At 33.1% G+C, this 17,785-nt stretch overlaps 1 protein-coding gene across 1 annotated transcript in view; it reads right to left on the bottom strand.

The window, feature by feature from the left end:
• Positions 1–8,359: 8,359 nt before the first annotated feature.
• Positions 8,360–17,785, bottom strand: part of LOC147810833 (astacin-like metalloprotease toxin 4) — a 35,874-nt gene continuing 26,448 nt past the window's right edge. Inside the window, exons 4-6 of the mRNA XM_087160846.1 lie at positions 14,696–14,804; positions 12,240–12,415; positions 8,360–8,847 (exon numbers count right to left, since the gene is read on the bottom strand). Of these exons, the coding sequence (XP_087016972.1) occupies positions 8,621–8,847; positions 12,240–12,415; positions 14,696–14,804 (512 nt within the window). The 3' untranslated portion in view covers positions 8,360–8,620. The remainder of the gene's footprint in view (positions 8,848–12,239; positions 12,416–14,695; positions 14,805–17,785) is intronic.

Genomic DNA, 17,785 nt, shown 5'->3' with positions numbered 1-17,785 from the left:
GGACTTTTAAATTATTTGTATACAGAGATGTGGAAAATTAGTTTAAATGGATAAAATATAATACTTTAAAGCATAAACTTAGCTACCACTGTGATAAAGTTTTGCAAAAAGCACAGAAGGTTGGCAGCCTTAGTTTTCAAATGTCTACCTCTCTGTAAAATATTTTGCAAAAAGCGTATTAGTTGGCAGGCCTGAAAAACAAAAGATTTCAGAATTTTCGGTAAGTTAATCAACATCTTAAAAGCGTCATCACTGAGGGTATGACGTTGCATATGAACTTTTAAATCATTTATCTGTAGTATTATGGAAAATATGTTTAGATGGATAAAAAATAATACTTTAAAACATAAACTTCGCTACCACTGGAATAAAGCTTTACAAAAAGCGTGGACAGTTGGCATCTCTGTTATTGTTACACACGCGTCAGTTAGCAGAATCAACGCAGCATAGAGACAGGCATTAATTTTTGCCTTGTTACATCCAGATTTACGGCGAGATTCGAGCTTGCTGCCTTCTATTGCCGTAGAGAGTTGAGAAGAACGATAAGATTGCTCGGCCAGGGTGACCCCATCATATTTTTATTAAGTTATTTTAGAATTTCCATGTTCCTTAAAAGTCAAATGGTGGTTAAAAATTATCTCACATTCATTTTTTTTTTTTTTTTTTGAGCAGGAAAACTCAAAACTGCAATAGATAAAAATTATACTATTTATTTCTTTATTATCTCTAAAATTTAATGTTTAAATCAAGACTAATTTTTTTAAGGGCCTTCAACTAGTATACAATAAAGTTTTCAAGCAATAAAAATAAAAAGAAAATTGTATGAAAAATCTAAAATGTTCACAGTGCTAGGAAGAAAAACACAGCTGCCAACTTTTTACGCTTCTTGAAAAAATTTATTCCAGCGATAGCTAAGTTAATGTTTTAATGTACTGTTTCTTATTCAGTTAATCTTATTTTCCACACCACTGCATATAAATGATTTAAAAGGTTATGTGCAACGCCACTTTGCTACAGCTTTAACGTACTGCCAAAATTATGGACATAGGCAAAGCCACTGCAATGCGCCTGCAAGGTGTGTAAAATGCGCTGAAAACCACAGGTCTCATGAATGCAACAAAGACAGAACAACAACTCCAAAATGCTGTAATTGTTACAAAAACCACACAGCCAACTATACTGAGACCCGCCCCAGCAGAAGGAGCCCTCGAGCAACAGCAAATTCGACGCCTAAACTTGCTCACCGATTAGTGTCATTAATCAAAGAATTACAGGAATTGCTCAAAAATGAAGAAGTGCTACGTCTTCTGCGGGATATCTTCGGGGAAACATCTCAATCACAGTGAGTTCTATTTTTATTTCCAAAACTCTCAAGTTAAATTCACTGAACTTTCCACAGCAGACTTTTACTTATGTTAAATTAAATTACATCAAATTTTATTTTCTGAAAATATAGCCAATTAATGCATATGTATTTATCAACTTATGCACGTTAAATTCTTTTGCAAATTCTATTGTATTTAAGGAACAATATTTCTCTAATAAAATATATTTACTGCATTTTCTCCAAATATGTTATTTTATCATGAATCAAGGTATAATTTATCTATATTCATCAATTATGTTCTTCATTTTTCAAAAATCAATTATTGTACATATCAAATCATGTTATATCTTTATTTTAAATTAAAGTCTACAATCAATATTTCTAATGTTATGTAAAAACGTCAATTTGTCATATTGAATTTTTCATTGTTTTATTATTTCACAAGCGAACGGCTTGATTTTTTTTTATGGCTACCACAATGTATTCGAATGAACTTCAATGTATGTCATAATTAAATATGTGCTAGTTAAAATATAGAAATTTAATTAGTGAAATATGTATCAATTTATGTTAATATTTATTTATGTCAACTTACGTATATATATATCAAATTATGTTTATATTTATATATGTCAACTTTGATTCGATGAATCAGATATTCAAATGTTATATTTACTCAAGCAAAGTGCTTGTTTTTCTATTAGCTACCACATCGACTGCTAAATTCAAAATGTTATTACTATAAATTTTCTGTAAATTTCTAGATGTGTGGGATAAGAGCCTCTAAGAGGCCCAGGTGCCCAATTTTTGTAAATAAAAGTAAAGTAACAGCTATAACGTGGTAAAGCGTTTAAATGTTTTGCAAAATAACCATCTGAAAGCTATTGTTTTTAAATGTCTCTCACTCTATAAAATATTTATGAAAGGTGTAGTTGTTGGCAGGCATGGAAACGCTAGGTTAACCCTTTCGCGCCGACTGTCACAAATACGTGACAGCATGAAACTGTATCAATCAGGATAAAAAGATAAAACTGGTAATCAAAGTAATTCTTTAGCAGTTTATTTGTGGGCGGAGTTATAATTGTTTGATTTATTTAATTCACCATTACTTTGTTCAAAATAAAACTATTTAGTTATACTTTGAACTAACATTGATTATATATATGATTAAACTAACAATAATTAAAGTAAAAGCAAAGTAAGTCTGTCAAATTAACAACGACTAGATTTAAGTTACCGTTTTTTATTTAATTACAACTTCATTCTGATTTTGTACGAATGCTTTTCTGACTCACCCGTCCCCAAGGGGTTAATAGCCCTGTAAAGAGTAAAAACTGGAACAAAAGACATTTCATTCTTTTTTCGGGATAAATAAAATTTCTGTAACTATCTCCAATTTTTTTACAACTACGGCATATATTTAAAACTGCCTCATTTCTGGCGTCAGGATGCCGGTATAGCGGTTGCCAAAAGGTTCTGTATCAGTCTAAGAGAAGAAGTTTTTTTTCTTTTTAATGAGATTTTAGAGTGGATTTCAGACATTTTCGCGTTGTTGATTTCAAATCTGCTGTGGGTTTCTCTCTACAAGCTATACGTTTTATGCAATTGAATAATATATATTCCTGACCAGCATTTTTTAATATTCAACGCGAGTAAATACGAAAAATCCCACTCGTTTCGTTAAAAAGGAAAGTATTTCAATATATCTTCAATTATCACTCACAGAGAAAATTAAACTCAATTACAGAAACTAATGTATAAATATATTTAAAAAAAGAATGTTCCGTTTAGCAGAATATTTCCGTTCATCAAATCGAATAAAATGACACAGAATTTTAATGACCGAATCCCTTATATACTTCTTATTAAATTAATTATAATCATATTTTATGATTTTAGATGCTTAATTGATCTTCGATCAAACAATCTGGGAAGAGCTAGACCAACGCCTCCTATAACTGAAAACCTCCACACAGTTTTTTTGTAGGTAGTCCGAACAGCCCATTGTGAAGGATACACTATTCGTTCGTTGTTTTAGAACTGGGCATCTGAGGCCTAAATGGCCCTTATCCCATTCATCATGAAATATCCCAAAGGGACATACATAAGAAAGTTGTATTGGTGGTTCGGAAAAAAACCTGAAATGTGATAAAATAATGAAAGGCATCATGAAAGATATAGCAGGCTTGATGGTGAGGCTCCTCATCTACGTCTTTAGGGCTGGGAGCAGGGAGATGAGTAATGAGATGATTTTCTCGTCTTTCAAAAGTTCCTGAAGTTCTTTGATGATCCTTAGGAACTTCACTGCACTGCTGGGGACATCTTGTGGTTGACGCGTGAAGGTGCGATGATTTCGCCTCGGCCGAGCACCACAGCTCGTAAAACAAGCTGGATGATCGCCTTGACAATTGATGCATGTGAAGGATACACTAACCGATCGAGTCACTTAATACAAAATCAAGTTAAAATAAGAAAGTGGTAGCAAATATATGACTTAAAATTTGTTTTATTTATGAATACTATTGGTTTGCCTTATTCATTTGTCAACCACTACAGTTTCAATTCTCAAATATATATGATGAATTTCTCTCAATTACTTATATGAAACTCATCAGTGAACTTAAAGACTTGCTGAAGGACCAAGACGTGCGGCATCTTCTCACAACTTTAATCCAGGGGAATTCCCCATACAACTGATGTACTACTGAATAAACTCATGCCTCACCTCATCATGGACTTATTATCTGATCCTAACTTAGAGCTTTGAACTGTATATGACCTCTAGACTAAATGCCAAAACAGTATAGATGAATCGGTTAGAAGCGCTTCGCACTTAACGCCGAGATTCCACTTATATCAATCAATCAATACTTATCTGAAAGGTTTTGGGTTCATGCGCACGATTGGTTCACTTTTTAAATAGTCTGCGCGGACTACTTATAAAAGACCGTCAGAATCTCTTTTTCTTTCCTATTCAGTCGTGGTTCTTACATGTCCACAATCTATTTATTCTACAAAGCATAATCGATGGAATGAAAAAAAACTAAGATGCAACATTTGTAATTAAACAACCAAGTAGACTAGGCAAGCAGTGTCGAGACTTTTAAAAAGTTGGCAAAATTAATTTAAAATCCGCAAATTTTAACTTATAGTACACTAGCTTTCTTAATTAAATATTTCGTAGAATCTGGTACAGTTGGCATCTCTGGTGTTAATGTCTCTTAAAATTATATTCATTTCGTTAATCCTGCTGAGAAAACTTCAAAATTTATTTCATAAAACTAAATTGGAAGTTAACTAAATGAAACTTTAAGCAGTGTTCAGAACGATTCGATCTTTGGCAATGTACCCTAAGAGGTAACTTAAGACAGAAGCGAAGTTTATTTTTGTACTCACAGCCTCTCATTAATGAAATACTTCAATTTTATTATGATTTTTTTAAAAAAGTGATCGCAAAGTGTATAATTATTAGATTTATTCTGCAGAAATCAGATAATACTACATATTTACCATAATACACTGCTCAAAACGATTAAAGCATGTTGTAAGTCTCTTATAAAATAGCTGTAAAAGCAATTTTTTCTTATTTTAAAACTTCGCAGTATGCAAATTTTGAGTATGACGTCAAAGACGACGCTTTCGCGGCTGCGAATTGAATTTGGATTTCAACTTAATGTAAGACAAAGCGGAAAAGAAAGATCGACATTCAGTAAGCACGTTGTTTTGATGAGTGTGATGCCTCAAAGGAGTCATTTAACCGAATCAAAAGCTTTGAAAGCTATTTCTTAGCTAGAGGGGGAGGGGCCAACGCAAGCCGAAGTAGCGGAAGCCATTGGAATTTCACAAAGTGTGATTTCCAGGAACTGGAACCGTTTTTTGGAGACTGGAAATGTAGGGCGAAGATCAAGGCCAGGGCGTAGACGTTCAGCAATGCATAGTGAAGATCGTTATTTACGCTAGCGGCTCGGAGGCACGGAAATATGAATGCCACTCTTCTTCAACAATACCTTCAATCGGCTACTGGCACCACAGTTTTGACACAAATTGCCCGGAACCGCCTTTACGGTGTAGGTCTGTATACTAGCTGGTCAATGCTGTACGTCACGTTACCAGCAAGGCACCCTCGAGCCCACTGGGAGTAGGCAACAGAGCATGTGAACTGGAGGGGAAATGAATGACGCAATAGTCTTTTCTCTGACGGGTCCCGTTTTTTTTTTCATTTTGATAGTTGACGAATTATATCTGGAGGGAACGTGGCACTAGAAACAATCCTGCGTTCGTGCACTAAAATGTAAGATTTGGCGGTGGGGTAGTGACGGTCTATGCTGGCATTTCCATTAATGTAATACATAGTAAGTCATCAATACGTCAATTAAACATGCCATGTTCATGTATGTATAATACCATTTTTAAGTGAAAAATCTTAATTTTGATTATACCAAATGTGACCAGTTGAAGTTATCTTACTTATGTAAGAAAATTTATTAAATTATCATATAAGGTGTATACCTCTTTAACAAACCAAAAGATTAACTAAAAATTGTCATAACTATTACCAGCTCACTACATTTATATAAATAGCATATACTTCACTAAAATAATGTCCGTATGTCATGTAAATTCAACATGTTATTAACACGTCAATTAAATATATCATGTTCATATATATATATACCATTTTTAAGAGAAAAATCCTATTCTTGATTTGCTGAATGCGACCAGTTTTATTTATCGTATTTATGCAAGAAACTTGATTAAATTATCATATCAGGTACATGTATCATTGACAGACCGAAAATTTCGAGGTACATATATCATTAACAGAACAAAAAATTGACTAAAAACTGTCATAACTATTACAAGCTCACAACATTTGTCTAAACAGCATATTATTCGCTGAAATAATGGCAAGTCATCAATACGTCATTCAGACATATCATACGTCATTTAAACATGTTCGTATACGTATGATATTTTTAAATGAAAAATCTTGATGTAGATTATACCGACCGCTACCAGTTGAAGTTATCGTATTTATGCAAAAAAACAAAAATTGATTAAATTATCATATCAGGTTTTATATATCATTAACAGACCGAAAATTTCCTCTTTTTCACATCCTTGCTTATGAATAACGACCTTCAAATGATTGTTTAAATTTATTATCTACTGTAAAATTAGATAATTTGAATCAAGTCATTGCCATTCATACACTAATGTGTATTTTAATTGTATACTATCGTAATAAAGTTTCTATTTTCGATATTCTTTATTACATTTAATAGCTCTTATTTCTAATTTTTATCCATCTGCAATTAAATAACGTAGTATGAAAAATTTCAAAGAACTCACTCATTAATTTACTTCTGTCTTTCGACTTAAAGTGAAATGGGTTAATTACACTTTAAAACATAATATGTCAATTAAGGATTAATATATTTAGGTCAAATATAAAATTTTTTAACTTTAAAATTAAATTAGAATCCTTAACTTGATGTACAGTTTCGACTGTTCTTAAAAAATTTAATACTGGCAGCAAACTCATAAAAAGCAAGATAGAAATTTATTTTTTAGTTGCATTTTTTCCACGTTAAGAGATTCAGCTTTGCACCTTCTACAAAAAGAAATGGGGGGGGGGGAAGTTTTCCCTCTTATAAATAAGTTTCTATGGTCAAATTTATTTCCCGTTGGGATAATTTAGTGCTGATTACATAAGCAAACATAGTCTTGTTCTACACACTATATCGGTAGAAATTTAATGTCATTAAAAATAAAGGTTAGATTGGTCAAAAAATAATTCGAAGTTATGATCGTTTACTAGTGAAAATGAATTCGGGCACATGGGCCCTTTAGCCAACGCCTCGTATAACTGAAAGCCTCCACGTGGTTTTTCGTAGGTAGTTCGTTCAAACCACTATGAATTTATACCAATTAGTGAAAGAATTATTTAATATGAAATCCATTAAAAATTAGATAGTGGTAGCAAATATATGTCTAAAAATTTGTTTAATTTATTAATATAATTGGTTTGTTTCATTTACTTGTCAACCACTACAGATTCAATTCTCAAATATATATGACGAATTTCTTTCAAGTACTCTTAAAATCTGCACTCTGCACCAATGAAGCCCGGCTACCGGGGGAAGGAGAGACAGTGCAGAGGGAGTCCTCCCCTTTTGTAAATATCTTTTCTTTTGTAAATATCTCATTGTCTTTACTATATTATGTACTATTTGCGACTTATATTATATTTAACCCAGATTTGATTTCCCAATTGTATTTATATGCGATTTAACAAATGTTAAGTACCGCACCTCCCTTCCCATTCCATTCCATGGGTGAAAGCCCTTATATAGCAAGACGGAAAAGAGAAAAACCTGGTACGTAAAACATTTCATTCCAGCATTTTTTTCGAAAAAAAAATGAAATATCTGTAACTATCAAGATTTCTTTTATAATTCTGGCATATATATAAAACTGCTTCTTTTCCAAGATAAAGTAGATATTGGGTAAAAATTAAAAAAAAGAATAAGTAAACTCCTCCCCAAAACTAGCTATAACTGAAATGGTTTTACTACCAGCCTTTCCTCTTTTCCGTCTCGCTTTCACCCCTGTCCCATTCTTTCCTTTTACCCAAACTCGATGAAGGAGCAGATATCCGTTTAGGATAGGTACTCCGAAAATACTTGAATAGTTAGTTAGTTCTTTTAAAATAGAATTTGGGTTCATGCGCACAAGTGGTTCACTTTTGAAATAATCTGTGCAGACTACTTATAAGAAACCGTGTGGAGGTTTTCTGACGTAAAAGGTGATGGGTTCACCGGCGGAACCAAGATTATTAGAAGCACATAATTCGAGTAAACTTTTAATTCGTTTATGTTATTATCGTTACTAAAATGGTTTGAAGAAATGAATGCAATGTAGAACACACAAAAATAGTTTTAAGACACGGATGCCAACTTGCTGCGAATGAATATTTTCAAGTGATAGTTTATGAATTGTGATTCTTAGTTTAATAAATTCAATTGAGTACATTTTTATCCACCATTTATTTTTGAATAATTCTTTGGCTTATATAATTCGCCACTTTTTTCTTATATATCACGTTAAACCTTTTAAAAAAACTAGCAAAATCTGCCTAATATGTACAAATTTAGTTTGTAGTTATTTACCGTTGTGGCCAGACGGGCAAGCCATGTAAAATTAGCGTGGCATTCAACGTGATAAGTTACGTTGATGAAATATTGTTGTGCATTAGTAAATTGTGCATTTTATTAAAATATTGTTTTAAAATTAACAATCGTAGAGTCTGTTGACTCGCCGAATGTCACTTTTGCTCATTTGAGTTTTCGACACAACATCAGTTAGAAACCGTCCATTGATTCCGGTCATTGTTTTTAGATTGGATTTCCGGTCTTTGGTGAAAGCGTAAGACCCATACAGCATAATTGAATCATAGTCGAAAGATGACAGCAATCGATTTTCGTAAGACTTCAATTTAAAGAATTGATCTTCCATCCCTGAAAAATTCAATTAAAAAAATACATTATTGATTTCAGAACAGACTATCCGTAAGATCTAACAAACTCCTAAACATTCTTAAACAGAATGACAAAAAATAACTTAGACACATACAAATTAAAATTTGATACCGAAACCAAACTTTTAAAGAGACAAGAAAACATTACTACCTGTAACGCGTTTATAAAAAAAAATCAAGGAGACCCCTTTGTCCTAAATACTGCGATGTGAATCACGAAAAAATTTCTGCAAAGGGACTCATTATTTAATACTTTATCTAATTCATAACACAGACTTTTCTTAGGGATTTTATTGTTTTTTTAAAGTTTTCTATAAACCCTTGTCCTTACGATGGAGAAAATGAAAAATTCATTGGACTCAAGTCTAGAGCGAAAGGTGGTCCGGACCATCACCTCCTACATCAATAAGCCTCCACACGGTCTTTTATAAGTAGTCCGCGCAGTCTATTTAAAGAGTGAAATAGTTGTGCGCATGAACCCAAATTCTATTATAAAAGTAATTGAGAGAAATTTATTATATATATTTGAAAATTGAATCTGTAGTACAAGAGAATAAGGCAAATCAATAATATTCATAAATAAAATTAATTTTTAGTCACATATTTTCTACCACTTTCTTATTTTAACTAGATTTTGTATTAAATGACTCGTTCGGAAAATGGATATCCTTCACAATGGTCTGATCGGACTACCTATAAAAAACAGCGTCGAGGTTTTCAGTTATAGGAGGCGTTGTCTGGACATACATGTATTGTAAAGAAAATTCTCTGTTCACGGGCAGTCGGAAATTTGTCTTGGATTATCCAGTCGATTTAGCTGGGCACCTGTGCCACGAGCGTCCCCTATCACATTCATCATGAATTTAAGTTCCGTTTGCGTTGAATCATTATGATTAGAAGACAGTCTGGTTGCTTTATTTTCACTTCAAGCGCTCCACTTGAGGGGTCCTGGATCATCATGCTTGTCAACTTTTACCCTTTTCAAAATAGTGTTTTTTTTTTTTAGTGGTAGGGAAAATCTAATTAAATTAAGATTGTACGCTGGTAATTCATTAAAATTTAGCCAATTCTTATAAACACTAATAGAGATTTCGATTTACACATGGAATGCAGAGTGCCTATCAAGAAGGGCTATATGTTCCTTCATCAGATTAAAAAAAGTTAAAATAAGGGAAAAGGGTTATGAGAAAATTAAGTCAGTAAGTGAAGGATAATACACTATTAGAGAGATTGCAAAAATACTGCTTACATGTGTAAATTATTTAAAAGTAAAAGTAGTTAAAATCCTTTTGAGCCACATTTATTTAAAGAAAAGAAAATGTAATGGAAGCGGCCATTGTTAACCTCTTCGAAACGGGTGAGTCATATATGCATTCTCAGGGTGTCGATAATCAGGGGAAAAAAGATAAAACTAGTAGCCAAACTATTTTTATATCAGTTTATTAGTATGCTGGGTAATAATAGTTTGCTTTATTTAATTCCCCACTACTCAGTTCGAATTAAAAATTGCATAGTTACACTTTTAACGCACATGGATTGGATGTGTTGGATTTAAAGTGAAAGCAAAAATAAGTCTGTCAATTTAGCTATGCCCAAACTTAAGCTACCGGTTTTTATTTTTACTCTCCTGATTCTGATTCCGTACGACTACATTTATGACTCACCAGTCCCGAAAAGGTTAAAAGGGGGTTTGTAAAATTTTTTCGAAACTAAGATTTTTGTTGGTTTTGGAATCTGTACAGATAAACGCAATGTTCAGAGTTGGAACGGGACTTCATCTGGAGTAACTTCACCCATCAATAGTTTCTGTTCATTTTTGAAAAGGGATATGTGTAGCTCATGCCCCGTTTCTACAATGACATGGTATAAATATGATAATAGTGTATCATGGAGAATCGAAATATCGAGAAACGATTGCAATAATAATTATTAAAATCAGTGCTAGAATGAGGTTTATCAATGTTATGTTTTCGTAATTGTGGCAAAGTGAGCCCTAGTAACTTTAATATTATTATCTAACCCTTAACTACAGGCGCTTAATATTTTAACACAAGTACACGTGTGGCGTATTGTATACGCCACCAAAAAATCAAAAAAGTAAATCTATGCAACTCGTCAGTTTTCCAGCAGTAACCAACTTATCAATGCCATTGAAACAATAATACTGACGGACCATGTCAAGGACACGTGACTTTTCATCCAGCCATGATGTACCTGGAAAAGTGGGGCAGTACATCAACAGTTTGGTATCCCACGCATTCTCTGTGGTGGCAACTAAGAAGATGTTACTCAGCTCCCAACTCTTAAAGCTTATCCTTTAGCTGGACGTGTATCCATAAACAGCAGAAATGGGATAACCAGAGAACCCTTTTGATCTATGTTGTTGGTTATCAATTCTATTCAATATTGCAGAGATGACCTAGGTCTCAAACAGAAGCTAACTCAGTTACGCAAAGTCTGAATAGTGGCAGCGATGGAGGGAATGAGACTGAATTAACAGTTACTATACATTTTTGATTGATAACATGAGCCTATGTTCTGTCATTAACTTTTACAATTTGTCAAAGTACTTGTTTGGGGACTAAAGTTATTGCTTTTAACATAAAAGGATAATTCTTACTTCATCAGTTTTTCATTTCTTCCGTTTTTTCTTCTTCTTCCTCGTTTTTTTTTTTTTTTTTTTTTTTTTTTTTTTGATCAATGTGAAATGGGAATGTGTACTAAATTTCAAAAATGCAAAGTAACCAATTATAGCCTATAACCATTTCTTGTTATAAAATACCGAGTATTTTTTTAGACTGCCTTAAGAAGAGAATCCAACAATTTGGAAGCAATTATAACAATCTTTCCACAATTTTCTCGGTTTTTGTCGAAAGTGCAGATTTGTAACACATCTCCTTTTAACATTGATCGCTATAATTATATAAATATTGCCACCACATTAAATACAAAAATTTAATCTTCGGGAAAAACCGGAAAATTGGCCATGTCTGTCTGTATCATTCTTGAATGCCTAGAAATAAGTATGCTGATCAACTTCACAAGGAATAACAAAACGAACTCGTTTAGTCTGTAGATCAATAATTTACAAAAAAGTTTTACGATTTTACTGGTAGATCTAAGAATTTGTTTTCATAATATTTCTTGCAGACCTGCCAGATTTCTATGCTTTTTGGAAAAAATTTCTTGAATTTGCCTTGAATAATCTTCTAAAACATTTACCGCTAAAAGAAAGATTGTTCGCGAGTAGTTACGATATAAATGTTCACGTTATTTTGTAGCTCATAGGTGAATTTCAAAGTGCAAAATTGCAACTTCTATGTTGTTTTTTTACGATTTTTACAACTGTAAATATTAAAAAAAATACTTAACCATTTGGAATATTTCCCCATATTATTGTCAAATAATCATCTCTATCAGAACGATTTTGTTCGTGGTAAAATCCTATTGCATGTCCTAGTTCATGAATAATTGTTCCGGACCATCCGCACCCGCGGCCAAGTGATACTGGTTGTTTTCCTCCAACTTTTCCGACGTATGAATAGCACCTATGTAAAGATATGTGTTAATAAGATAAATATATAAACTATAATAAATTGCATAGCTGTCAATTATTAAAACTTCTGCTTAAGATTTTTTAATAGTTGTGAAGATGCAGATTGAAAACTTCTTCTGAGTTTTGGTAATATTTGATAAATTCGAATAATTTATTCATTCTCATGCAAATACAAACTTGTATTCTCAATACTAAGAACAACTTTTGCAATAATTTCAAATTGATGAGCAGAGAGCACATATACGAAAAGGACAGCATCTAGAATTACAACAGGGATATATATAAGGTTATAACGGAGTTCGAATCATTATCACAACTGCCAACTTTCACGCATTTTGCGTACAATTTTATTTTAATTTGAGCAGTTAAAATAAAATTTTTGCTCACCCAGAGTGGCCGAATGGGGGAAATCGAGGTTAAGATGTACTTCCAGGCACTATGGAGAGGTGGTGAGGAACTAATATCGTTAAAAAGGGCACCAGAATTCATATGAAAAAAAAAGATTCCAGGGCATCAAGATGAGCTGATGTGACTGTGGTAAAAATAATTTTGTCCTTGTTAAAATTGAATTTATGCCCAAGATTCAAACTATATGTAGCAATGGATGATATCTTGTATTCTTCAAAACGGACAGATCTATCGTGTTCATTAAGTCAGAATTTTAAAAGGCGTTTATTTTTACCGGTGTAGCAAAGGTCGCAATGACAAGAAAAGTAGTAAATGGCTTAACGATTATCAAAGTTAACCGAATCTTTAGGCGATTCTATTAAGTTTGATAATAGTTATAGTGATATAATTATGTGTTATAATTTTGTTAACAGGCCTAAAAATGAAGCAAAACAGGAGAGAATATTAGCAATTTTGTAACAATGGAGGAACAAACTGTAAAGTAACATGATCTCTGCGAGGATTAGAGGAAGAGAAACGTGTAAGTCTAACAAGTGCTGCGTTCAACTATAAAAGGGTTGGATCCACGGTTATCAGTATGAGAGCAGAAGACGTTATGTTTGGAGTTAAAAGAAGAATCAGAGATAAAGGTTTAGTGCTTGGAGAACAAAAGTATAAGATGCAGAAAATCTCTGAGAATTAGGATGATTAAAATTAATATTAGGGGGCTAAATATTAATATTAATAGACAACAAAATATTTACTATAAATAGAAGTGGAACATGATCATGGTACTTAGTTACGAGAACTTCTAAAAAAAATAAAGTTAAACTTAATTTCCGTGTGTGAAGTAAATTGAATGTTGTGGTCAATCGAGTTCACAACAGAAAATGCATTTTGGAAATTAGACAGGACAAACGTATCGACAACATATCTTTTCCTCCATGAGAATTTGAACGATTTCGAAAATATTTCTTTGAAATAAAACGTGAATATGTCACGAAGAATAGGAGAAAAAGTTTCGGCCATGGCTATATTTATGTTAAGAATGTGTTAGCCTATGCCCCTACACAATTTTAAAGTCTGACCCTGACTTTTCCTATTCTACAGCCATTAAGAATAAAATAAAAAATTCTCGTACTCTTTCGGATTGCACTAAACGTGATACCATTCCTTCAGTTTCGAACTGAGCTCGTTTCTACTCCATTCCTAAAGTTTACAAATATAAACTTGCTTTTAGACCTATTGTGTCGAGCATTGATACTCGATCCGTGCTATAAATTTGCTCTCTGTTTATCTTGCATCATTTCACCTAACTTCCAACTATATCCATACTGTTAAAAATTCCCATGATTTTGTTTCCCCTTCCAACCAAACTATACTCTCTTTTGATGTTATTTCTCTTTTCACCTTTTCACTTATGTCTCTATTTTCGTTGCTATTGTTTGCTTAAAACTACAGTCGGAAGAATTTCCTTATTTTTTCATTGAAATTTAAGCTATTATCTCCCTTGTCAGTTCTTGTATTCAGCAATTTGCTCTTTAATTCAATGGTAATTTTTATGAACAAATTGATGGTTTTGCGATGAGCAAATTCTTATATTTCCCCAAGATATTGCGTCTAAGAATCTCTCTGCAAATACAAGTAGTTTACCTTATTTGAGGAATATTTGTATAAAATTCAAACGAATAACTTTAGGAAACGTATGGAAAAATGGTTGAAAATGATAGTAGAAAGCAGATTTTCTTAGTAGTTTTGCCATTTTATTTGTTGCAAATGCTAAAAAATATTTTCCCTAATTTTAATACTTTTTCATATTTTAAAATATAACACAAAATGACTGTTATTAAATATTAACAGTTCATTCTGTTGCAAAAATATTTACCCGTCACCAGGAAAAAGATAAATGTAATCAGTCTCATTAGTCCAAAGCACAAAGTTGATGCAGGTGTGTTTTTTATAATGTCCAAAAGATGCTTGTAAAACATAATTTTCTGGAAAAAAATGCATATTTAGAGATTGTTTCTTCAATGACAATAGTAAAAATAAAGATTAATTAAAATTTAAGCCCTTCACCTTTAAAATGAACTAAACATACCTTAATATTAATAATGAGCTAAGCATTCTATAACATTGATTAAGGACTTTAACACTCCTTAGAAACATGGTAAAACAAATACGAATATGTTACAAGCTTTTATCAACAAATGTATCAGAAGAATTCATAATATAAAATGGTTTTACTAAATATCTAATAACGGATTATTCAAAATCGGCAAGCAAAAACCATTAGAAATAGAAATCAGAGTACACAAATGGTTGCGGATTGGACACATTATCAGAAAGCCTGAAAAATTCAAAGTAAATCAGGCGCTGGAATGAACACCCCAAGATAAACGGGCGAGGGGAAGACCTAAAATGACGTGGCTCAGAACTAGTTTGAATGAATTAAGGTCAATAATCAAAAATGAGCTTTGGTGGCTCAGGGGATAGAGCGTTCACCTTCCAATGAGGTAAGGCGGTTTCGAATCTCAGCGATGGCTAGTCGATACGAATTTCGCACCCGGCTCACACCGACCACAATACTGGCATCAATACCCTCAATGGCAGACGGATTATGGGCCGGAGTTCCCTTGCCGTCTGGCTAACCGTGGGTGGTTTGCGAGGTTTTCCTCTCCATGTAACGCAAATGAGGGTTAGTTCCATCAAGAAATCTTCCACAATGGCAAATTTCTCCCAATACTTGACCCAGGAGTTCCCTTGTCTTCTGGATTGGGTTCAAATTACAAGGCTACGAAGTTGAACATTAGTAGTATTAAACCCAAAATCGGGTCGGCTGTTCAACGATGGATATAAAGAATATATAATAATAATCAAAACATGGGGAGAAATAAAGTACCTAACCGCCACTAACAGGGTGAGATAGAGAGTCACAATAAAGGCTCTTAGCCACCATACGGTCTTTCATAAGTAGTCCGCGCAAACAATTTAAAGAGTGAACTAGTTTTGCGCATGAACCCAAAACCTTTTGTGGAAGTAATTGAGAGAAATTTATCATATAGGTTTGAGAATTGAATCTGTAGTGGTTGACAAGTGAATAAGGCAAACCAATAATATTCGTAAATAAAACAAATTTTTAGTCATATATTTGCTACCACTTTCTTATTTTAACTAGATTTCGTATTAAATGATTCGTTCGGAGAGTGGATATCCTTCATAGTGGTCTGATCAGACTTCCCATAAAAAACCGTGTGGAGGCTTATCTCCCTATGGAGTTGAAAATAAATTTATTTTCTCGAAAATACCAACGACATTCATCGTACAAATATAAAGTTAAAAAAACTCGAAATAACAAATAGAAAGCAAGAAAGACCTTAAAATAATTAAAATTTATAAGAGATTTTGATTTACAGTCTTGAAAGAAATTCCTAACAGAAACCTTATCTGAAAAGGAAGAAAAAAAACTATTTGCAATATTATTTTATTAGTAGTTTGTTTCCTAAGGAATCAATAAAAGCTGGTGACTATATTATGACTTATTAATTGATTTAAAATACATAAAAAACTCCCTGAGTGGCAAATTATTTAATTTCTATCAAAGCACACAAAGAAGTTGTTCTTAGTGACAATTCGTTCTTAGTGACATTCAATTATTGTCAAACCCTGAAACATCTAAAAGCTTTAAACTTAATTGATAAGTATGAGAAATCGAATGATTTCAACACTTCTGAAGTTATAAAATGATTTTTTAAGTATTTCTTGAGAAATATGAAGAAGTGTATAAGTATAGAAGTGTTTCCATTTTCTTCTGTACACCCCTATATTTATTAAGCTCGAATTTCAAGTTTCTCCGAGTTAAATTACAAGACTGAAGTAATTGATGTACCAGTCTTTACTTTTTGAAATGAAGTTCATTTGAAAGTTAGTCGTTGGTGAGATGCGGTAAACAGAGCTATTAGTTCTGTTACATAAATCTTCGCCAGGAGGTAATGGGTCATGTGCTTGTGGATGGTCATGCGCATGTGAAAAATGCTCTGATGTGATGTGGAAAAACAATTTATGCTTTTAGAAGGTCGTAGAACTTTCGGATTTTCATTGGTGTCTTCTGAGTGAGTAATACCTATTCCATACTCTTGCAATCATGCATGTTTTCTAATTCTGAAGTAACTTAAGAGTATAAGTAGATGAAAGTTAAGTTAAACGATTCTGCCCGATATAGTAGCTTTCAATTTACGTTAACATCACTGCTGAAATTAATATTTGCAATCACGCAACAATGGCTACGTATCACCACCACGGACGTGGCGGAAAGCGGCTGACCGAAAGACCTGCACGTGGCTCAACGTCAGATGAGGAATGCTCGGATTTTGAAACCAAAATGGCTAAAGAGTTAGCAGACATGGAAAGAAGAATTAAAGAAGATGAAAGGAAAATTAAAGAACTACTTGAGAAACTAAATCAATTGGAGCAGTCCCTCATGCCTGTGCCAAATAGGCCCGAAATACCGACAACACCAATTGATGTCATTGATATGAAAACTTATGAAGGCGGCCAACTTTTGAAACAGACGGGGAATGAGTCAACCATAGATTCAGAAAGCTCAACCAAAAATATTGCAGAACCCCCTTTAAAGAAGAAGAAAAAGAAAAATAATGTCAAAAAAGCTGAAGCAAATCTAATCATGGCCACGAATAGTAAACTTTTTTCACCGATAGATACCGCCACCTCCTTACAACCATCTGAATCTATATCTGATACTGACGTAGATCCACCCACAACTCCAGCAAGAGTTCAACCAATTAAGCATATAAAAGTTCTTATTCGTGGTCTTCCAGTTGGATTCTATACTGATCATATCTCCCAGGAACTGGCGAAGTCAGACATCATAACGCAAAAGATAATTCAGTTTAAGAGAAAAGTGGGCGGGACCTACAGGCTCCTCCCACTTTTTCTTACAATTCTCACAGAAACAGAT

The sequence above is a fragment of the Parasteatoda tepidariorum genome, chromosome 4 (assembly GCF_982258835.1).
Source record: "Parasteatoda tepidariorum strain Cologne lab strain chromosome 4, Ptep-v5.0, whole genome shotgun sequence".
NCBI classification, from domain to species: Eukaryota; Metazoa; Arthropoda; class Arachnida; order Araneae; family Theridiidae; genus Parasteatoda; species Parasteatoda tepidariorum.
This window is presented reverse-complemented; position numbering and strand designations above follow the sequence as displayed.